Source organism: Porites lutea, chromosome 9, assembly GCF_958299795.1.
Source record: "Porites lutea chromosome 9, jaPorLute2.1, whole genome shotgun sequence".
NCBI lineage: Eukaryota > Metazoa > Cnidaria > Anthozoa > Scleractinia > Poritidae > Porites > Porites lutea.
This window is the reverse complement of record NC_133209.1, coordinates 1,286,660-1,305,831: the sequence shown is the minus strand read 5'-3', so window position 1 is coordinate 1,305,831 and position 19,172 is coordinate 1,286,660. Positions and strand designations below refer to the sequence as shown.

The following is a 19,172-nucleotide window of genomic DNA, read 5'->3' as shown; positions in this document are numbered from 1 at the left end:
CGGAAATATTTTTTAGAACGGGGTTCCAATTTGGAGTCCTGGGCGGCACATACTCACCCAAAAAATACCCAAGTGCCCCCTCCGGGGCTCGAGTCAACTGTGGCTCACCCAACAAATTAAATGTGTCCAGACCCAAGAAACACAAAAACCCGATGTAAATAGGTTTATGGCTCCTCGAAGGCTTAAGTCAAGATAGGAGGAAGAAATTGCCCAAAAAGTAGGGAGGAGATAGAGATGGAAGATAGGGAGGTTTACTATCCTGTCCCTCCCCCACCAGGTCAGGATTTTAGTCATGACGTCGTTGTTAGCGTGATTCGTGGAAGCCATATTGGACAACATTCAAGCAAGTCGATCCAGGAAAAGCCATGGCTGTTTTTACATTCCGAGCTTTGCTGATTGTACTTTTAACTGTTAGTTCTTGTTTTTTCGCTGAGAGTTATGGGTGGTGTTATCGGTATGACTCAAGTTCCTGCAGTTCATCTGAAGTGTGTTGCAATCATTTTTGTATTTCTGGTTCAAGCTGCCTCGGTCAAGTTTGTTCCGATAATTCCGATTGCGCCACCTCTGAGAGTTCACTCAGTTGCTGTAGCGGTCGATGCAGATCTGACTGTTTGGGTTATTCATGTTCTAGTGACACAGATTGTGGATTCTATGAGTACTGTTGTGACGGAAAGTGTTCGTACGATTCAGTCTGTTATGATCCTACGGCCGTTATCATCGGGTCAGTGTGTGGCGTTCTCATCTTCTCTTGTTTGCTCTCCATGTGCTTTTACTACGCTTGCAGAAGGCGTCGAGTTCACCATGGAAGAGTGATTGTAGGACAGAGAGTTACAACAGCGACCGTGAGGACAACGAGAACTACACCGCAGCCTTACCCACCCTACGTGGGACAGATACCTCCACCCTACCAACAAGGCTACCAATACTACCCCCCACCTCAGTATGAACAACATCAGACGGCCGTTCCTCCACCATACAACCCTGGGACAACTGCAACAAATGATCAACCTCCCCCTTATAGTGCAGCAACACAGGGTAGATCAGGAGGAGTTTACACTCCTAAACCGTCATATGGTGCAATACAAACGCCTTCAGCTCCCCCGCCTGTCTAGTGACATCACTGATCACACTGGTGTTGCAAGTTCACAACTTGTGAAAGCTGTATTTTATTTGGCTTGGCAGCGATACCTATTTTAATGTGGCATTAATAATGCTCATATCCACTTATTATTATAGATCCCATGATCCCAGGGTGTGGTACTGCACATTTTAAGTGATGCAGATGATTGAACGATTTTTGGGGTTGCTTGATTTAAGTAGGGATTTTTGGGGGTATTCAAAACAATCTGAAGATTTGTGGTAGCACCTGCGTATCCGGGCTGTGTAGTTCTGCAAATAGGTACAACTCAAACATTCAATTTAAAAACATTCAATGTTTTTATTTTTTTATGTTACATCATTTAATGGTTTAATATTTTTGGTGCAGGGATTTTTTTGGGTTTTGATTTTTTCCCCACTCGATAATCCCTGTCACTTGAAATCTGGAGTACCCCCCTGGGCACATGATTTGAATATTTTATGCCTAGCATCAGCAGTGACACCGATAAGTTCATGATGGTCAGTTGACTTTGGTTGTTGCTTTGCCTGCTGCAAAATGGTCGCAGATATTTCCAATTTTTAAGGACATCTGAGAACCAAAAAAATAAAGGTAAACCCCTATTAAGTGGCCACCGTCCGATACCAGCAAGTGGCCACTTAATGGAGGTTGGCCACTCAATAGAGGTTTATCATAAGTTAGCATAATTAGCATAACTTTAGCAGAAATATCATTTTATTTTGAAAGAAACATGTAACGGAAGGAGCATTAGTGGTCCACAATCCGTCATCACCTCTCTGGGACTATAGTTTCCTTCGTCAAATTCTTCTTCATAGCCCAACTGAGTGTATCAAGTATGGCAAGCTGATTGTAGCATTATTCAACACTTACATTCAATTCCAATTCAATGCAATTCAATTTCAATTCAACTGAATTACCAATGAATTGACTTTGTCGGGAGAATTTCATTGAACTAAAATTGAACTGACATTGAACTTCAGTTTCTAATATTATTTAACATTGAATTCAAAAATTGAATAATGCCTCAACGGGCTTGCTATAATCAAGCACTTGATGGCTGCTAATAGAGGTGACAACAGTAGGAGAACTTTCCATTATAATAAACAGGTAATTTACTAGTCTTTTCTTGCTAGCCACTTAATATAGGGTGGCCACCTAATCCAGAGATTGAACATTTTTAAGGTTGAACATACTGAGGTTGTTTTTTGAAAAAAACTGTCGTTTATTATACTGGCTCAATTCCATAAAAAAAAATTTCTGCACCAGAAAATACGTTTATTTTCCCCTAAGTTATTTAGTGTAGGGAATAGGCCCAACTTTCATATTGGTTTGCTGACATAGAGCAAATCACTTGAAGAGTCTGTAAATTACACTCCTTCGTTTCACACAGGTTATGCCAGTGAACCAATAGAAAGTCAGTGACAGTCTATTATGGAAATAGCTTTAGTAAGATAATCTTCCTTTATTTCATTTTCTTACCCTGCCATGCGGGTATTTAAATTATCTTTACAGTACTGGTCCTCATTGTTCAAAAGATGGCTAGTGCTATCCATGTGGATAAAGCAATCTAATGTGCTATCCAATGGATAGTTTTATTCAGTCTTGTACGACTGACGTGGCCAGGACAATAGGGTTCCTTGAGAGATACTGGTACATCACAGGAAGAAAGAGTGCATACAAAGCCTGAAGGCCAAAATGATGTGAGGCTTCTGTTAAGTCCAAGGAAAGATATATCATATTTATTTGAATAACCACTGCAACGCTTATTAAGTTTTTCAGGGCCTTAAATGGGGCAATTATTAGAGGGGGACAACAAAGTATTGTTTTAAGTTATAATGGTATTATTTCCCATATTAAACTAACAGAGCGCCGTTTGATGTTGATTGCATCTAGGCCACAGTGCTTATTTGTGGGCAGCGCTAATTAACTCATTTGCCTAAATTTTTGCTCATTTGCTCATTCAAGGGTGGGCTTTAATAATGCAGCACTTATTCAAGTAAATACAGAAATGTGCATTAAATTAAATACAGCCTAAATATGTGTATGAAAAATCTTTATAAATTATATCAAGACTGAAATTTTTATTAGCAGCTTGCTTTTAAATCAAAACATGGTCATTGAAAGGGATCCATTATAACTAAGTTTGTTTAAAATTTGTCTGGGGCCTACTTTGGCAAGCCTGTCAGCTGTCAAACTGGTTCGGAAAGTCCAAATTTTTTAGTAAAGTGGATCCAAGTAAATATAATGTTCCTGAATTTATTTCTTGTGTACAAAATATTGATATTTAGGTATATGATCAAATGCACAACTACAGGTATATTTATACCTTTTTATTGCAAAGCATGTAAATTTTTGTTGCAGATTAAAATGGTGTTTACCATTTGGTAAGACATGGGCCATTTAGAACACCAATATTACAGCTTTGGCCGACAGCCATGTTTTGGGAGTTTTTTTAAAGCCAAGGGGTTAGCCCATGATTTTCAGTCAAAATTTGAAATTTCTTCTACTTCTATATGGGTTTGGCAATGTTTTGGAGTGGTAGTGAGGGCATCTGGGCCATGAAGAATACCAAAATTTCCATTTACGCCGCCAGCGACAATTTGGGATTTTCTAACGGGGTTAGCCCATGATTTTGTGTCAACATTAGAAATTTCTTCTGTTTTTGTGTACGGTAAAAATACATTGAGAAATGGTTTTTGGCACAGTTTTGGGGTGGTAACAAGCGCACCTGGACCATTTAAAATACCAACATTTTGATTTAGGCCGACAGCCATATTTTGGGATTTTTCTTAAGGGGTTAGCCCATGACTGGGATCAAAATCTGAAATAATTTCTTTTATTTTGTGTATGGTAAAAATACATTGAAAATGGTTTTTGGGAATGTTCTTGAGTGGTTACAAGGGCACCTGGAATTATTCAAATTTGAATGGTAGCCAATGTGGGTTTTTTCTAAAGGGTTGTGTTTTTGGCATGAAACATAAAATTTCCTATTTTTAATTAATTTTTTTTATAGTCAAAACTGTCCAAGAAATGATGTTTGGCAAAATGTATACACATATCAATGTTATAAGTAGTCGGTTTCTGTTGTTAACGCTGTAGCTAGGGTGTATCAATACTCACTTGATGGTAAGTGACATCATTTTTTATTTCCTCACACAACAATTTCTTAGCCTGAAATCAATGGTAAAATATTTCTCGGTGCTTTAGCAAAAATAGTGTTTTTAGTTTACAAATACTACTAATTCGTCACATGTTTTACTTTAAAATATAAAATTGTTTTAAAGATTTACATATGTGCTATATAAATAATAATTCTGAAGCAATATTTCTAAAAAAACTATGGGTACAAGGGTGAGGGGGAAGTTTGCCTTGGGTTTAAGCAGGGCTGTCACTAAGCTTTCATGTTTCTGGGTATATGCATTCAGTAGTGGGAAATTGAACGGCTAGCAGCAATGTTCTTTATATTCTATTTTGTCTCTTCTCCAAGAAGCCAGAGAAAATCCCAACCCTTAGTCACAGCCCTGCAGGTTGAAGGGATCATGTTTTCCCAAATCCGATTTTGACAATTTCATGTACTCTAAATTTTCTGTTTTAGAGGCAGTCTACTTAAATTATTCATACAACAGAAAGAGTGATTCTCAAGGTCTCCAAGATCTTCTCCCCCTCCGCCTCCCACCATAGCTTTTTTGGTTTGGCTTATACTACCAACCAAGCAATGACAAATTCACGTTGACTTTAAGTTATTGTTGATTATCCTGAGTTCAGAATTTTGGGCTTGTATGGGCTGTTCTAATGAAAAACTTTCACAAGGAGAACGTTCAGCCATTCTCCTTGGCTAATCCCATGCCAGCTTCTTCACAAAATTTTCAAAAGTTTTAAAACCGACATCCATAGTTATCATTTTCATGAAAAGTTTTCTTGTTTAAATCACCATAACTTAAATTATCACAAATCTTTCAGCTCATGTTCAGCATGATTGTATGGCTTCCACTATGTTACAGCTGTACTAATCTTCTACATCTACAGGAAGTGGGAATTTAGTCAAGATGACGCCCATTCTTTAATGTCTTCAACTTTTCTCGCTTACAGGTTCTATTTTCTTCTTTAGCAGCAAAGATGTCTGGTTGTGAAACTTTACTAATCACCAGGATGGTAATCAAAGCCTTGATTGCAGCGTGATAATGGCTGATATGGCATGCTTTTCTGATTGACATTGTCTACGTTCTCATTAGACTTTAACCTAAAGGAAAATAAAAACATAGTGTAAATATTATCAAAGCATACAGATATATTTATCACTGAAACCTCCATGGTTACCTCAATTTCCCTTTCTTTTAAAATTTAAAAGCCCTTGATCTATTATTTAGTCACAAGCCACCCAAACCTCGTACATTTGTATAAGGAAAATCAATTTTGCCACTTATACGCGCCCATCCCCCACTTATACGCCCACTTACAAGCAACCCCACTTAAAAGCCTTCCCACACTTATGAGCTACCCCACTTATGACCCCCCCCCCCCCCCCCCCCCACCCTTATAAGCCTTTCCAGTTATCGGCCCAAAATACATCAGGGCCAGGTTGTTCAAAGCAGGATTAAGATAACCCAGGGTTAGTGCGAAATTTGAATTCAGATTTCAAAGCTTAAAAAACAAAATCAGTTTTATTCTTTTTGTCTACAGTTTGATGATTAAATGGCTTAAAACGAATAGCAAAAATAATCCGGGAAAATTCTTTTGAACAAAAGAAAAAGGGACCTGGGTTAAAATTTAACCCTTGGTTAGCCCTAATCGGCCTTTGAACAACTGGGCCCTGATTATAAGCCCCCCACTGGCTTGTATTGAAACGAATTTGACTAATTAAGACATTTTGAAACCTCACCAAAAACCAGTGTTAAAACACAAAAACGTTTTTGATCAGCGCCGCTAAAGATTGTTTTGAAGCACCTTTTCTTTTTTGCTGATAAGCCTCCCTGGATACACACCCCTCCTTTTATATGCCTTCCTAAAACCCCTTACAAAGATTTATGAGCTCAGTGCTTAAGCAGCAGTTTACAGTACTTCAACTGATAGAAAGAAAAAATAATGCCTCAGCAACATTTACAAACCGGTGGATTTCAGGATCCAGTTTCTACTGCCATGTTGGCTGACTCAGTGTCACTCATCACTGGGGAGGAATGAGAGTTATCCTACAACACCACCAAAAAAAAAAAAACTAAACAGTAAGCAGCTGCTATAAATTACACATTGCATGGGGCCAGAAAATATCCATAACCACCCCACAGACAGTCATAAGGCAGCTAAAGAAAAGATGGTTTTGAATGACACAAGTCAACAGAAAGTGATGCCTTTTCCATTTTAAAACGCTAGCAAATTTGTATTGCTAAGTATCTTTACTCTTGAGACAGGATTTTCCCTAAAACGTGGGCAAAACTGCTGCCAAGGATGCAAAAAGTCTACTTCTGGTTGACATGCATCGCTCAAAAATGTCTGTACTTAAACTACCTAGTGGAAACCAAAAGGAAAACAAGAGCCTAAGGTGGATTTTTCAGATGGGTGTGTTTGACTGTCTCAGGATGGGGGAGTGGTGGGTGGGTCTTGGCTCAAATTACTTTCCCTAGGGGAGTAGCTTCTGGAGCAGCAGAGTGTGATGGAGAAACAATCCACTGTCCTCACCTCAGAATGAATGCCAACAGCGTGTATGACAGCATCATGGACAGATACAAATAAATGCTCCGTTCCTATTCTAGCTATGAAGCCAGCTTTCTCTAGCATTTGACGAATGTGGTCTGAAGAGTAACAAGAAAAGTAACATTTAAAACTAATGTTTCATGCATGAGTACTGGAGGAAAATTAAATAGCATCACATGATTACAAAGCTGTTGCCTATCGGAGAGGTAGTTGCTCTAGGTATGATACCATCATCCAAAGACTACTTCCCTTTTCCCCGGCCAGTTCATTGCACCATCGGTTTAGTTCAATTAGTTGGGTTAACCAGACTTCACTGTGGTAGCCCTGGGTTCAATTCCTGGCCAGACCAAGACTCAAGGTCTTAAAAGCTAATCAAGGAGAAAGTGCTGTCTTTGCAGTGCTCTGACATCTGCAAATAGTTAGAATTTCTAGTCTTTTTGGATAAGAAACTGCCACCCCATGTCACAACATGTTCACTGATCTGACCCTTGAGGAACATAAAAGAACTGATCTAACAGTTTCTGGGCAGTAACCTGTCCTAGTATCTAACGATCATGCTTTGTTGGATTGGGTAGGGGAGTTGCCTCGCATGGTCCCTGCTCGTACCCATCCCCACTAAGCACTGGGTTGTGTCCAATAGCTGGCAAATTAAAATAAAATGAGAATTCTCCTCTCATTGGCTTCATTCAGCCTCACTGTGCTGCCCCTACAGCTTGCCACTCAACTGACTGGAAGATAAACTATCTAAGTATAGCCCCTAACTGAGACACAAACCATTAATACAAATTATCTATTAAATACAGTTAAACCTCCCCTCGATGACCACCCGAAAAATGCAAATATTTACTGGTCGCTTATGAGAATTGAACCACCAGGATCTCCTTCATCAAAGAGGTCCATGCATTTTAGAAAGAGAACATTGAAGACGGAGTAAATTTTTTGGAATGAAATGTTTTAAATTATTGTCTAAAGATAACAATGCCAATTTACGTAAGGTCTTGGAATGACTTTTAGAGAACTTAGCTCCTAAATTTCCCAGCGAGAGTGAGGCCATGTCCCTCACTCCACTACCACCCCCCCCCCCCTCCCCCTCCTCGGAAATTGCACCTCTGGCGCATATTTTTTGCCTTACCAGCCATGAATGCTGAGCTAACATTTAGGGAGAATTGTTATGGGAGGTGGTCTCTTACGAGAAGTGGTCAGACATAGACCACTGACTGTATCTTAAGTATGTATTACCTATCTTAATCAAATGGTGTCTCATCCCTCTCCTGGAGCCCAGGAGTATAAGGCTGGCAAGAAACTTTTGTGGGCAGCAATTTTGGGTTTGTGCACTCCTTCAAAATATTTTTTAGATGGAAATCTTCTAAAAAGATAATTATTATAATGTAGATCAAAACTTACATCTGCAGTGTGCCAAGTAAAATTTCACCCCAATCCTTTCATACTCCACACCAAGCTAGAAAGAAAAAATGTATTAATATTAATCATTATATTAAACTTACACTGACTTATGTATTTAAAATTATAAACATGATTGTTATTGGACATGCAGTACTGCCTGAAAACAGGAGCATGTAGACTGTACAAAGAAATTTCATTTAGTTTTACAGCTATTGATGAAAGGCAAGAGACAATAAATTTTACCTTAAAGTTAAATTAATAACCTTTGCCTGAAGCTAAAAATTATTATGTTAACCTAACATGTGTATGCAGTTTATGTCACATCTCCAAGCCTCACCTGTAACAGTGTGCTTACTGCTTGAGTATCAATGAAATTAAAGGTGCTGGCATCAATAACTATGGCATGAACTGGAAAAGAATTCTCTGCAGAATTATTATCATTGTTTTCACTGTCACATAAGGGCAACTCTACCTCCTGAAATAAAGAAAAATGACAAGCTAACAAACCAAAGTCTCCTTCAAAATACTGGTCAAATTTTCTCTGGATATGCAAGTTAAAATTTGCTTTACACAAAAAATTAATAATAATGCTGACGTTTACTTTGGGAAAAATGTTATGTCTTTTGAGAAAGTTTGAGTCAGTTTCCACCCATACGCTTGACAAGACCAGAAATGTATCTGTAATAAGTCATCTTTCAGCCATTCATGTTCCAAGCTTAAGTGCATCCATATCTGCTACATTCAAAACAGTCATATTTCTCAACAATTTTTTCCTTGGTGTGTAATCTCTTTCACAGCAGAAATTATGTCATTACACATTAGCAGAAAGAATATGCAGGGTGCAAAGAAAGTCAGTTTTACAGCCTGCCATTCGGGCAAGCTGTAGCTAGCATGTACTAGCCCACAAGTCATTTCAACTAGCTCCAAAACCCTTTTTGATTAGCAGGATTGATTACAATCCTTTTGTAATTTGAATTCCCCTGAAAAACAGCACATGCCCATTGGGCAAGTTAACAACAAAAATCACCTGCCCGATAGCAAAATCCACTAGCGCCGGGCTATCGGACATGACTTTCTTTACACGCTGATATGCACTGCAACCTCTTGAGGAACTTAACTTGCAAAAGGAGTGAATTATAATTTTTTTATTGTACCATTACATCATGTCTCCCCCCCCCCCCCCCCCCGCTTCAAAGTGTATTTAACCATGGATTTGCTTATAGACAGTAAAACATAGATCAATGTATTTTCTGACTAGTGAAACACTGCTTGGATGAAATCTCGACAAGCAGCACGCCCTTGTAACAGTAACATACATGTAACACAGATGAAAATTAAGGGCAACAATTAACCCTTTAAGCCCCAGTATCCACATACAAATTCTCCAAACTGATCTCCAACATTTCCTTAAGGAATTAGTTGAGAGAATTTGATGATAGATCAGGGCATTTTCTCTCAGATGATCATTTTATTAATTCTCATAACTGATCTCTAAACAGTGTATGGTTATTGTTAGGAGAAAATTGATCTTGGTCACTATTGGGACTTAAAGGGTTAATGACATAAAGACAAATTGAAACTGTAACAATGATAAAGAAAAGCACAAATACAATTTTTTTTATAGTAATAGAGTAACAAGGACATGGCTTGCTCCTCACTAAGCAAAATAAAGGGTATTGAAATTCAGAATGGGGACATGCATATCCCTCCAAAGAAGGCTTCACAAGTCTTGCAATAATTACTCATGGTTTTTTGAAAAAGGAACAAGATATTACAGTACCCCATTTTCCCATGCTGTGTGCGCTGCCACAGTAGAACCAGGAAAAATCGGTCTAGTTATCTCAATGGAAGGACTTTCTGGACTGCATCGATAATGAACAGAACTTCCACTGCCGATGCTACAATGCCGATGAGGATTCTGTGGATCAACGCCAGTAAGTTCTATCAAAGTGCTGCGGAAATACTCAGCATTCGCATAAAAAATTGTTGACTCAAACCGAAATATCTTCACACCAGGAACTGGCTTTGCCTACAAAAAAAAAAATATCAACAATAATTTGAAGGAGTAACTGGAAATTTGATAGGCTTCGATTCCAAATGATACACTTTTTGAGTACAACAGGCCTCAAATTTTATTGAAAAAAAACTCAATGAAAGCTGATGATTTTTAAGGTCACACTTTCTCAACCAATATATTTTTCATTTCTCTCTGTGTCCTCCTTCTGTCTCTTTCAAGTGTTGATATTTGCATTTTTACCAGTGGGTGAAAAATGGATCAACATTGGGGAGGACATTATTTTATAAAAGTGACAACTGTTTCAACAATGTGACAACTATAATGTAGAATCTTCTTTGACATGACATCAGGCATCATGTCTGAGAGCTAACTTGCTCAGACAACAACTTTTCTTGGTGAGTGAATCAAGTGCTGGAAAAGGTGTCTGCTCTTGCAGGCTACTTCTACTGTTTAATGTTCCAAGCACAGTAACAATAATTTTTATTAGTATATAATTTTCAGCAAGAAATTTAGTTGCAGTATACACACGTATCTTTTGAAAATGACTGAATTTCAAGTTACAGAGACAATGCAATGATTGACTCATTACTTCCTACAAGGAACACAGAAACAAGACTAGAAATAACTACCATTTCACTTTGTATTGCTACTTCACAAATTAGTATGATTACTCTACTTACTGAAGGAATTCTTTGTAGATCTCTGTAAATTCCTGTGTTGGGAATTTGGCCAAGAAGTGTTGCTGGTGGCCTAAAGATTTTGAAGTACAAGATCAGTTATGAAGTTACATGTGCATGTTAAAAGTTGTCACGTAATTCAATTGACTTGTAAATTGTTAAAAAAACTACACAACAAACCTTGAGGACTTGTACAATACCACTGCAAGTGCAATAACTACTCCCACTCCTAAACCAACATCAATTCCTAGCAGAACAACTCCCAGCCATGCTGCAAACCAAACAACCTTCAAAAAGAAAACAAATGATTATGATTCTATAAAATCCATGTTATACACAAATCAGGTGTTAGCTCCAACTAACATTGAATGGAGGAGGTACTCAAAAATGGTGCCCCAAGTGGTCCCACAGTTCCCCCCTTGGTCCGCAACACAATTTAGACAGTGGTCATGTAGAGCTAGGAAATTTGTCGCAAGATGAGCTGTATTTTGATTGTGGAATGTGATCTGTAAAACATCCGCTGACAGCTTGATAGAGTGATACCCAGCACCATAATATGGGAGTCATTCTGCCAAAGGGTGCTTGGATCCCCAGGGGGAAATCACTTTTACTCCTAGTAAAATCCCCAAAGAAGTGAGCATCTCCAGTGGGAGCAACAGTGCCATTGCCGGGGGTGGGGGTGGGGGGGGGGGGGGATGCATCCCACAGGTGGAGTTACAGCTGTACCACACAGTTCCAATGCTAGCTTCTTAAAAGCCATAGTGACGTCTTTGGGCTAATGGCTCCCAGCTGGGGTTGCTGACCTCAGATAGAGGTGATGACTGTCATGAGGGATGATAACATTCTCCAGGGGTTGTCGACTCCTTCTGGCCCATGTGTCAACTCTCATTGTGTAAAATAACTCCCAATGGCCCAAAGTGATTCAGACTGGGGCTTGCTCACTGCTAACAGATTGTGATTCTATTAGGGGATCTTTTAAAATTAATTATGTTTATTTCAAAAATAATTTTACTTGACTCACAGCATCTAATTTACAAATTTTCCAGAGTTGCACCAGCCTGGTAAATTGACGGAACAAGCCTTTGAGTGCAACAACAACCACAGCAGCTAGTATAGCCTAGAGTGAAATGCAGCGAACAGTATTAAAAAAGTGAATGTTTCTTAAAACAGCTTTGATGTGGAGCGAGGCACTCTTACTAAGAGTTGTTAGAATATTGGAGTCCAAATATAAATGACTTGCTTATGAGTCTCTGTACATGTCAAAGACTCTCTCACCTACAGCGGGTGATTTAAGAGTATAAAAAAAAATATTATGAAATAACTCTACTCAATTAATTACATTAAAAACTGATACATTAAGGTCACAGGACCTTAAGAAGGATAACAACGAGTATCTGATTATCACTCACATGATAGTAATAAAATTATTGCAGCTGTTGATTGCTACTGCCTTAAATCAACAATATAAAACATTGCCTTTAAATGCAAACACAGGAAAAAATTACGGATTCCCATTTTTGGATATTTTGGGGTATTTAAAGAATACCCATAAAAATCACAAATTTGGCAAAGTGAGACAAGTCCAAACCAGGGAATTCCCAACCAAGTTCCCAGATTGGGACTTGTCTCACTCTTCCAAATTTGGGATTTTTGTGGGTATTCTTTAAAAATTATACCCAAAAATATCCAAAAATGGGAAGCCGTTATTTTTTCCTGTGAAAGAAGATCATCACAGTTAAGGACACAACTTATGCAACTGTGAAAAAGAAAACCCAAGAAAATTCAGGCTTGCCGAGATTTGAAACTTGACCTCTCCGATACCAGTGAAGGGTTTGAGCTAGCATTAGCCAACTGCAAGCTGGACATTAAATTGGTTCGTAATATCCCTGGGAAAGATGAAGATGAAATTTTTGTGAAATTGTATACTCATAAGCATTGCCTTTTACTAACCTTAGGCAAGTGATAAAAAAGAGGAGCTATAAAAAGCAACACCAGAATAATAACAATAACAACAGGAATGGTGCAGAGCTGAAAAACAAAATAAATAAGAAGTGCAAATTTAAAAAAGAAGCTGCATGACGGGTAAACTTTGCTAGTAGTACAATAATTATTTTTAAATACCTGTGTCCGTGCTATACTTTCTTGAATGACAGATCTAGAAAGTGAACCACTAACAGGAAAACAGGAAAAAAAGGAACCCAGGATATTTGCAGACCCACAGGCAATAAGCTCCTAGGAGGCAAAAAAATAAACAATGAATCAGATATAATTTTCTATCAACATCTAATGAGAGGCCAATGTAAAATTCACACAAATTCATTCCCTACAGATTCCAGACCAAACTGGAATTTAAAAACTAATTAGTTTTCTGAAGGAAAGAGGAAACTTCACAGACCACTGAGAAAGAAAAAGGAGAAAATCTGATTATGTATGGGTATCACAGGTTCAACTTCAATGACACACATACATGATATGCTGATGGCAATTCACCTGCTTATAATTCCCATATTGACATACTTTGTTTCAGTGCTATCTTTTCTTTACAAGAAAAGCACAAACATTTTCTCAGTTGCTAGTCTTTTACATTTCTATAAAATAATGTCATTATTAACCCTTTCACTCCCCAGATCTGATTTCAAATAGTAATTCTCATTTCTGGCTGCTATGCATTTTATTGTGCATTGGTTTTAAGACAATTTGGGGTTATATCAATATAGCTTGCACTGGCTGAATTAAATTTACCAATTCTCATCACCTGTCCATTGGACAAAGTATTGAATATTATAAAGAGAAGTTACATGCCAATCACTTCTGCATAGTTACCTGATTAGAATCAACAACATAATTGTTCCGCTTGGCAAACACTTTGGCCAGTGAAACATTTGTGGCAAATATAACGATAGCTATTACAACAGCATCAGGAATCATACTTGTGAACAATGAGGCAGATGGAGCAGATGGCACTCGTAAACTGTGGAGAATAAAAAAAATTACGAATAAATACACAAAAATGGGCTAATTAACAAAACAAGTTATCTAGAACCATCACTTGTATTTTAATGAAAAAAAAATATATATATTAAAAACACTTAGTTGTAATTTATTCTTCTTATAACAAGCTATTTGTTGGACAGAAACAATATTTTACAGCACAAAATGAGATATAAAACCAAATGAAATTCTTTTTATTTAACAGTCCTTTTCTATGTAAATGAGAAAAGTGAAAACAAACAAAAAAAAAACACTTACCCCTTGGGAATGTTCCCTAGAATTGGCACTTGAAACTTTTTATTCAGACCAACCAAATATGAAATCATTGTTCCAAGGACAACCTGCAAACACAAAACAAAATAAAAGGACAGGTAGTCACAAATAATGGCATCTCTATCTAACAAGTAAGTACTCGACTGTTAACAAAAAATTATCATTGAATCACAAGTGAAAGTATGGAGTCCAGTGTAAGTATCAAACTTAGAAGTTTCAACAGAAAGCACCAATAATCCTGCATCACTTAAATAATATTTCTACAATGGATAATAAAGAGACATCAACACAGAAACTATTTTCAAGCTTACTATTACATTACAGTTTATATAAATTTTCACACAGATATGTCCTTCAGACTAATAATTATTATGGCTAGTTCTTTAACAAAAATTAATACAACCACATTCTCTAAACCTGAACTTAAATACAAGACAATATTGCAAGTAGACATTAGGCAGTGACCCCAGCATCTAAGACAAATTATTTTTACTTACCACAATTAATTCAGCTGGTAAAGGAAATTTCATTTTATCCTTCAGTTTCTCGCTAATGAACTTGAGTAAAAACAGGAGAAGAATGCAGATTATTCCAGTCACAACAGCTCCAGGCACAGACAGTGTAATGTTCTTAAACATAAATACGTACGTCTGCAAAAGACAAATAATAAATATTAAAAGTAGTTTCCTGTAAGCTGTTGTACATATTAAATAAAAAATCTTGTATCTTACTGCTAGGTAAAGCATAAAAAGAGTACGTTGATTCAAACCTTAACAACAGCGAATGCCCCTGAATATCGTGGAACAGTTATTCCAAGAAGATGTTTCACTTGACTCGTAAATACCAAAATTGCAGCGCCAGTAGTGAAACCGCTAATAATAGGATCTGACAGGTAAACAGCCACAAATCCAAGCTTAAGAAGACCCATTACAAACTGTCAAAAAGAAAATAAAATCAACTGTTGATAAACAGTAGAACCTTGATATAACGAACCTCTACTTAACAAAGTCCTCCCTATACTGAACGATTTTCATTACCCCAGAGATAGTGAGACATACGGAAAAGAATCTCAATATGACAAAACCTCGTTATAGCGAACACATTTTGCCAGTCCTTTTGTTATATCGACGTTCCACTGCAAATTGCCATTTCCATTGTCCAAACATTTGAGGCTTGGACCTTCATAACTGAAATGTAATAGTAATATTTATTACGTCACTTGTGAAGTGGCCTTGCTCTCTATGAGAACCTGTGCTCAGGCCCCATGAGATAAAGTTTGCATCTAGTACAGTCTTTGTCATCGATTCGAATCCCACCAGAGACATGTTAAATGTTACACCTTCCTCAACTGTCACAAACTTGTACTGCAGGCTGGTGCCAAATGGGGAAGCTACAGTTTAGGTGTGTCAGTACAAATCGAGAGAAAAGCAGCTGCTCGATTATCACTACCAACCTGAAAAATACCAACAAGCATTGAAAGAGCTACAGCAACTTCCAGCTTCTTTTCATCCAACAAATCCTGCTGACTTGGAAAAGAGTTATTTGATTCCTGTTTGTATATTGAATTAAGCAAGAGACCAGCTCCTGATGATGTATTTGGCAGCTGTGTAGTGCTTTGGGGTGGGGCAGCAGAAGGTGATATTGACTGCTCCACTTCTCTTTCCACAACATGTCCTACCATCAAGCATACAACAGCAAAGGTGCCTGCAAGAAAGGTGTCAACAGAAAAATATGGTTATTTAACCCATTCGCCCCTGAACCGCCCGTAACCGCCCGTGCGGATCCAGGTCCTTTCTACCCATTGTGACGTCATCAGTTTTAACGGTCAAGGACAACTTTCTTCACTAACTTGTGCAGAGTGAAGAGATCTTTCAAACCATACCAGAATGAGCACAATTCAGTCAAGGACACCGAAGAAACAAGCAAAAAACCACGTGACATTGACCTGAAAATCTCCATGAAAATCTTGTCCCATTACCCACCTACCTTTCCTTTCGCCTAATCCTAAGATCCTAAAAGCTTTCCTAAAAACTCTTCCCACCAAAATCAAGCCTACTAAATGCCCAGCAAGAGAAAAAAAAAATGAGGCAAGAAAAGCAAAAAAAGAAGGGAGGAGAGAAAGCGAAAAGTAAAAGTCAAGACTGCTGTGTCACTTTTAAACCCAAAAACTATGTCGAAATTTTGCTTTCTGCGCATGCCCGAACTTCGCAAGCTGATATTTTGCATCTGGATCGGAAGACCGCGAAGTGTTCGACCTGTAAACCAGTTTGTGGTAAGTTTTAGCTCTTTATAGCACGACAGTGACCAGAAAACCACTCGACTAGCTTCAAAACGCGTTTTTCGGCAAAATCTCTAGGAGCGAATGGGTTAAATTATATCCATACCTCTGTGCCCTCCCGCTCTGCTAATAACCTGTATAGATATTTTCTGAAACAACCCAATGCTCTTTCATTCTTTGAGCCCTTTTTTAATATTGACTTAAAAATTACACAAATTTACAACTCAATATAGTAAAATGGAGCATGCCGCCTTAAATCAGCAACATGTGATGCAACATCAGGCCAGTGCTTATGCTTGGTGGAGTTTTTACTTGTAGTAGGTTAAATCGCTATCACAGTTAAGAAATTACTGATACAATAGCCATCCTTGTTTATGTTATAGTTGGGATAGTTAATAATGATTGTATCACTTGTTCTTTACCGCTGGTAAAAATAACTTTCCCGCATATCTCAAGAAGCACCTCAAGTGCTTACTCAATTCAGTGGTACAGTATTTATCATTGGCTTACCCTCAGACACTAGTCTAACTAGTAAAAATATTGCATCTCATTATGAGCTGTGTTACTTAGTTCTAAGAAATAGTTCACTGTTTTGAAAGAGATTTAGCCTTTGATAACCCTTTTTTAGTTAATGTTAGAGAACAGACAATACACTGATGATGTTAAAGCGCGAAGGGTACCGGAAGAAATAGTTTAAGATACCTAGTGATAAATGTCTAGAAGTTCCCATTGCCATGTAAACAAGAATAGGAACAAATGCTGTGTACAGGCCCGTCACAGCAGGGAGTGATGCCAGCATTGCATAAGCCAGACCTGAAACAGCAAAACAGAAGAAAAAATATAACATAAAGAAAATAAAAATCCCATGAGAATATATCTTGCATAGCAAATACAATGAAAAGTACAACATCTCTTTCATTTTACTATCTATGCACCCTCAAAACAGTAGCGATGCTTATCAAAAATGGTGGATGATTACAAGATGTTTATTCACAATGGAATTCTTTTAGATGGGGTTCTGGACTCTTATACTTTCTCTAAATCTGCTTATGGCCTAATAGGACCTTTTTTGTAAAATAATCTGCCCTAAATCACACCTCCCTGACACTAATATACCCATCATCATCATCATCATCACCATCATCATCATCAGTTGACTGAAGAGCAGTCAACTGTGGCATCTCCAGATGGCTTGGTTGGGCAGTGCGCACCATGTCATCCTCTGAGAAACGCTTATTGGAGTCAATACACTCCTGTACTTGGCTGGAAAAGGGTTTCAGTGGTCTCCCTCACGATATAATACCCATGAGTACCCTCAATTTGAAAAGAAAATGTTCCAAGCCTCTCGCCATGAGAAAAATCCAATCCAATACTCATTTTTACAAGTTCAAGCTGTATTTTACTGTTTTATATTTAGTAATAGTCCTAAAATGCATTGTTCATAATAACAGCACTCAATTTCCGCCATGCTATACCCCTCACCCCTCTCTCTTTCTCTCTCTCCACCCCACCAATCGTCTCCACCCCTGGACCAGTGCCATGATTAGAATAAGTAAAGAGAAACAAAAAAATGACGAATTCCCGTCACTTTCCTAAACTATTGCCGACACAAGCAACCTTCAAACAGCATGTACTGGTCTTTTACCTTGTGGAATATGCATGATAGCAACGGTTAGGCCGCCTGCTATGTCGTGGGCCATGTCTTGCCGCAGTTTATATGTAGGCAACCATTCAACAATCGGGAACCAAGATCGTAAAACATCTTTACAAGTACATCTAGTTGGGAAGAAATGTCTCTTAAAAGATTTTGCGAACGACGAATTGTCGATCTCAGAACTCGAGACATAATCTTCGCGCTTTATAAACGATTCCGTGAACTCTTGCTCGTTGTAAACATGGCGGGATAAATTTATCCTATAGCGACGCCGAGGTCGACGATTCCTCGCAGTCTGAACTTCCGAAAGATCAAAGTCCGTTAAAGACATGGCTACTACAATCCTTGGTTGAACGTGGTAAATTTTTTGGGAGAGTTTTTCTCTGATGTGCCTTTTCAGTCGCTGATGATGCTGGTGTGGTCTGCAAACACCTGAAATGACGCAAGCCAGATGGTGATCTTCATCATAAATTTATATCTGTTTTACCGAGACTTGTCTTTGATCTGTGGTTATCTTCGTTTGGCTCACTTCAGAATAACGTTGCACCTTTGCCTTAATGCTGTTTAGTTTACGATTAACTTTTAAAACTGTATCCACGCACTTTTTTCTTTCAGGTGACAGGTCCCAAAAATATCAGCTGTTCTTCCTCGAAGTGAGTACCTACGATATGTAGACGTAAACAAGAGGTCCTCTGAGAGGAAAAAGATTCAGTACAAAATCATGAGGAACACAGTGACTGTTTTGCTTTTTGAATTGGTTGGTAAAAAAAAAAAAAAAAAAAAAACAATGTTATGAAATTGTACCTTTTTAAATAATTCATCAAGGAGCAAGGAACAGGTGAATTGGGGTTAACTTACTTACGTTTCGGCTTGGCGCCCAAATGCCCCTTTCAGGAACCTGCTACGCAGACTATAGTTGGAGTAACATTTCCGCTGATTGAAACGATCGGAGTTCGCCCCTTATTTTTATGGTTTTTCACCGTAAATGTAGTTTTCTTCATCACGCCACAAAGAAACATCAGCTATGTGCTCTACACAGAGCTGAGCCAAAAATTAAATTTAAAATACACCGG

The 19,172-nt window shown here is 38.1% G+C and overlaps 2 protein-coding genes across 2 annotated transcripts; one reads left to right on the top strand and one right to left on the bottom strand.

Moving 5' to 3' along the window:
• The first annotated feature begins 322 nt into the window (after positions 1-322).
• Positions 323-3,505, top strand: LOC140948704 (uncharacterized). The gene has a single exon (XM_073397968.1). The coding sequence runs from the start codon at positions 366-368 to the stop codon at positions 1,110-1,112; it is 747 nt and encodes a 248-aa protein (XP_073254069.1). The 5' UTR covers positions 323-365; the 3' UTR covers positions 1,113-3,505.
• Positions 3,506-4,156: 651 nt separating this feature from the next.
• LOC140948702 (prestin-like) lies at positions 4,157-18,702 on the bottom strand. The gene is made up of 18 exons (XM_073397966.1): positions 18,091-18,702; positions 17,148-17,258; positions 15,621-15,871; positions 14,937-15,101; positions 14,665-14,817; positions 14,153-14,235; positions 13,727-13,874; positions 13,025-13,135; positions 12,854-12,931; positions 11,925-12,020; positions 11,084-11,190; positions 10,907-10,976; positions 9,990-10,238; positions 8,547-8,684; positions 8,210-8,264; positions 6,791-6,903; positions 6,223-6,303; positions 4,157-5,357 (listed from the first exon to the last, which is right to left on the bottom strand). Exons 1-17 carry the CDS (start codon positions 18,428-18,430, stop codon positions 6,232-6,234), a joined length of 2,340 nt encoding a protein of 779 aa, XP_073254067.1. The 5' UTR covers positions 18,431-18,702; the 3' UTR covers positions 4,157-5,357; positions 6,223-6,231.
• Between the last annotated feature and the right edge of the window lie 470 nt (positions 18,703-19,172).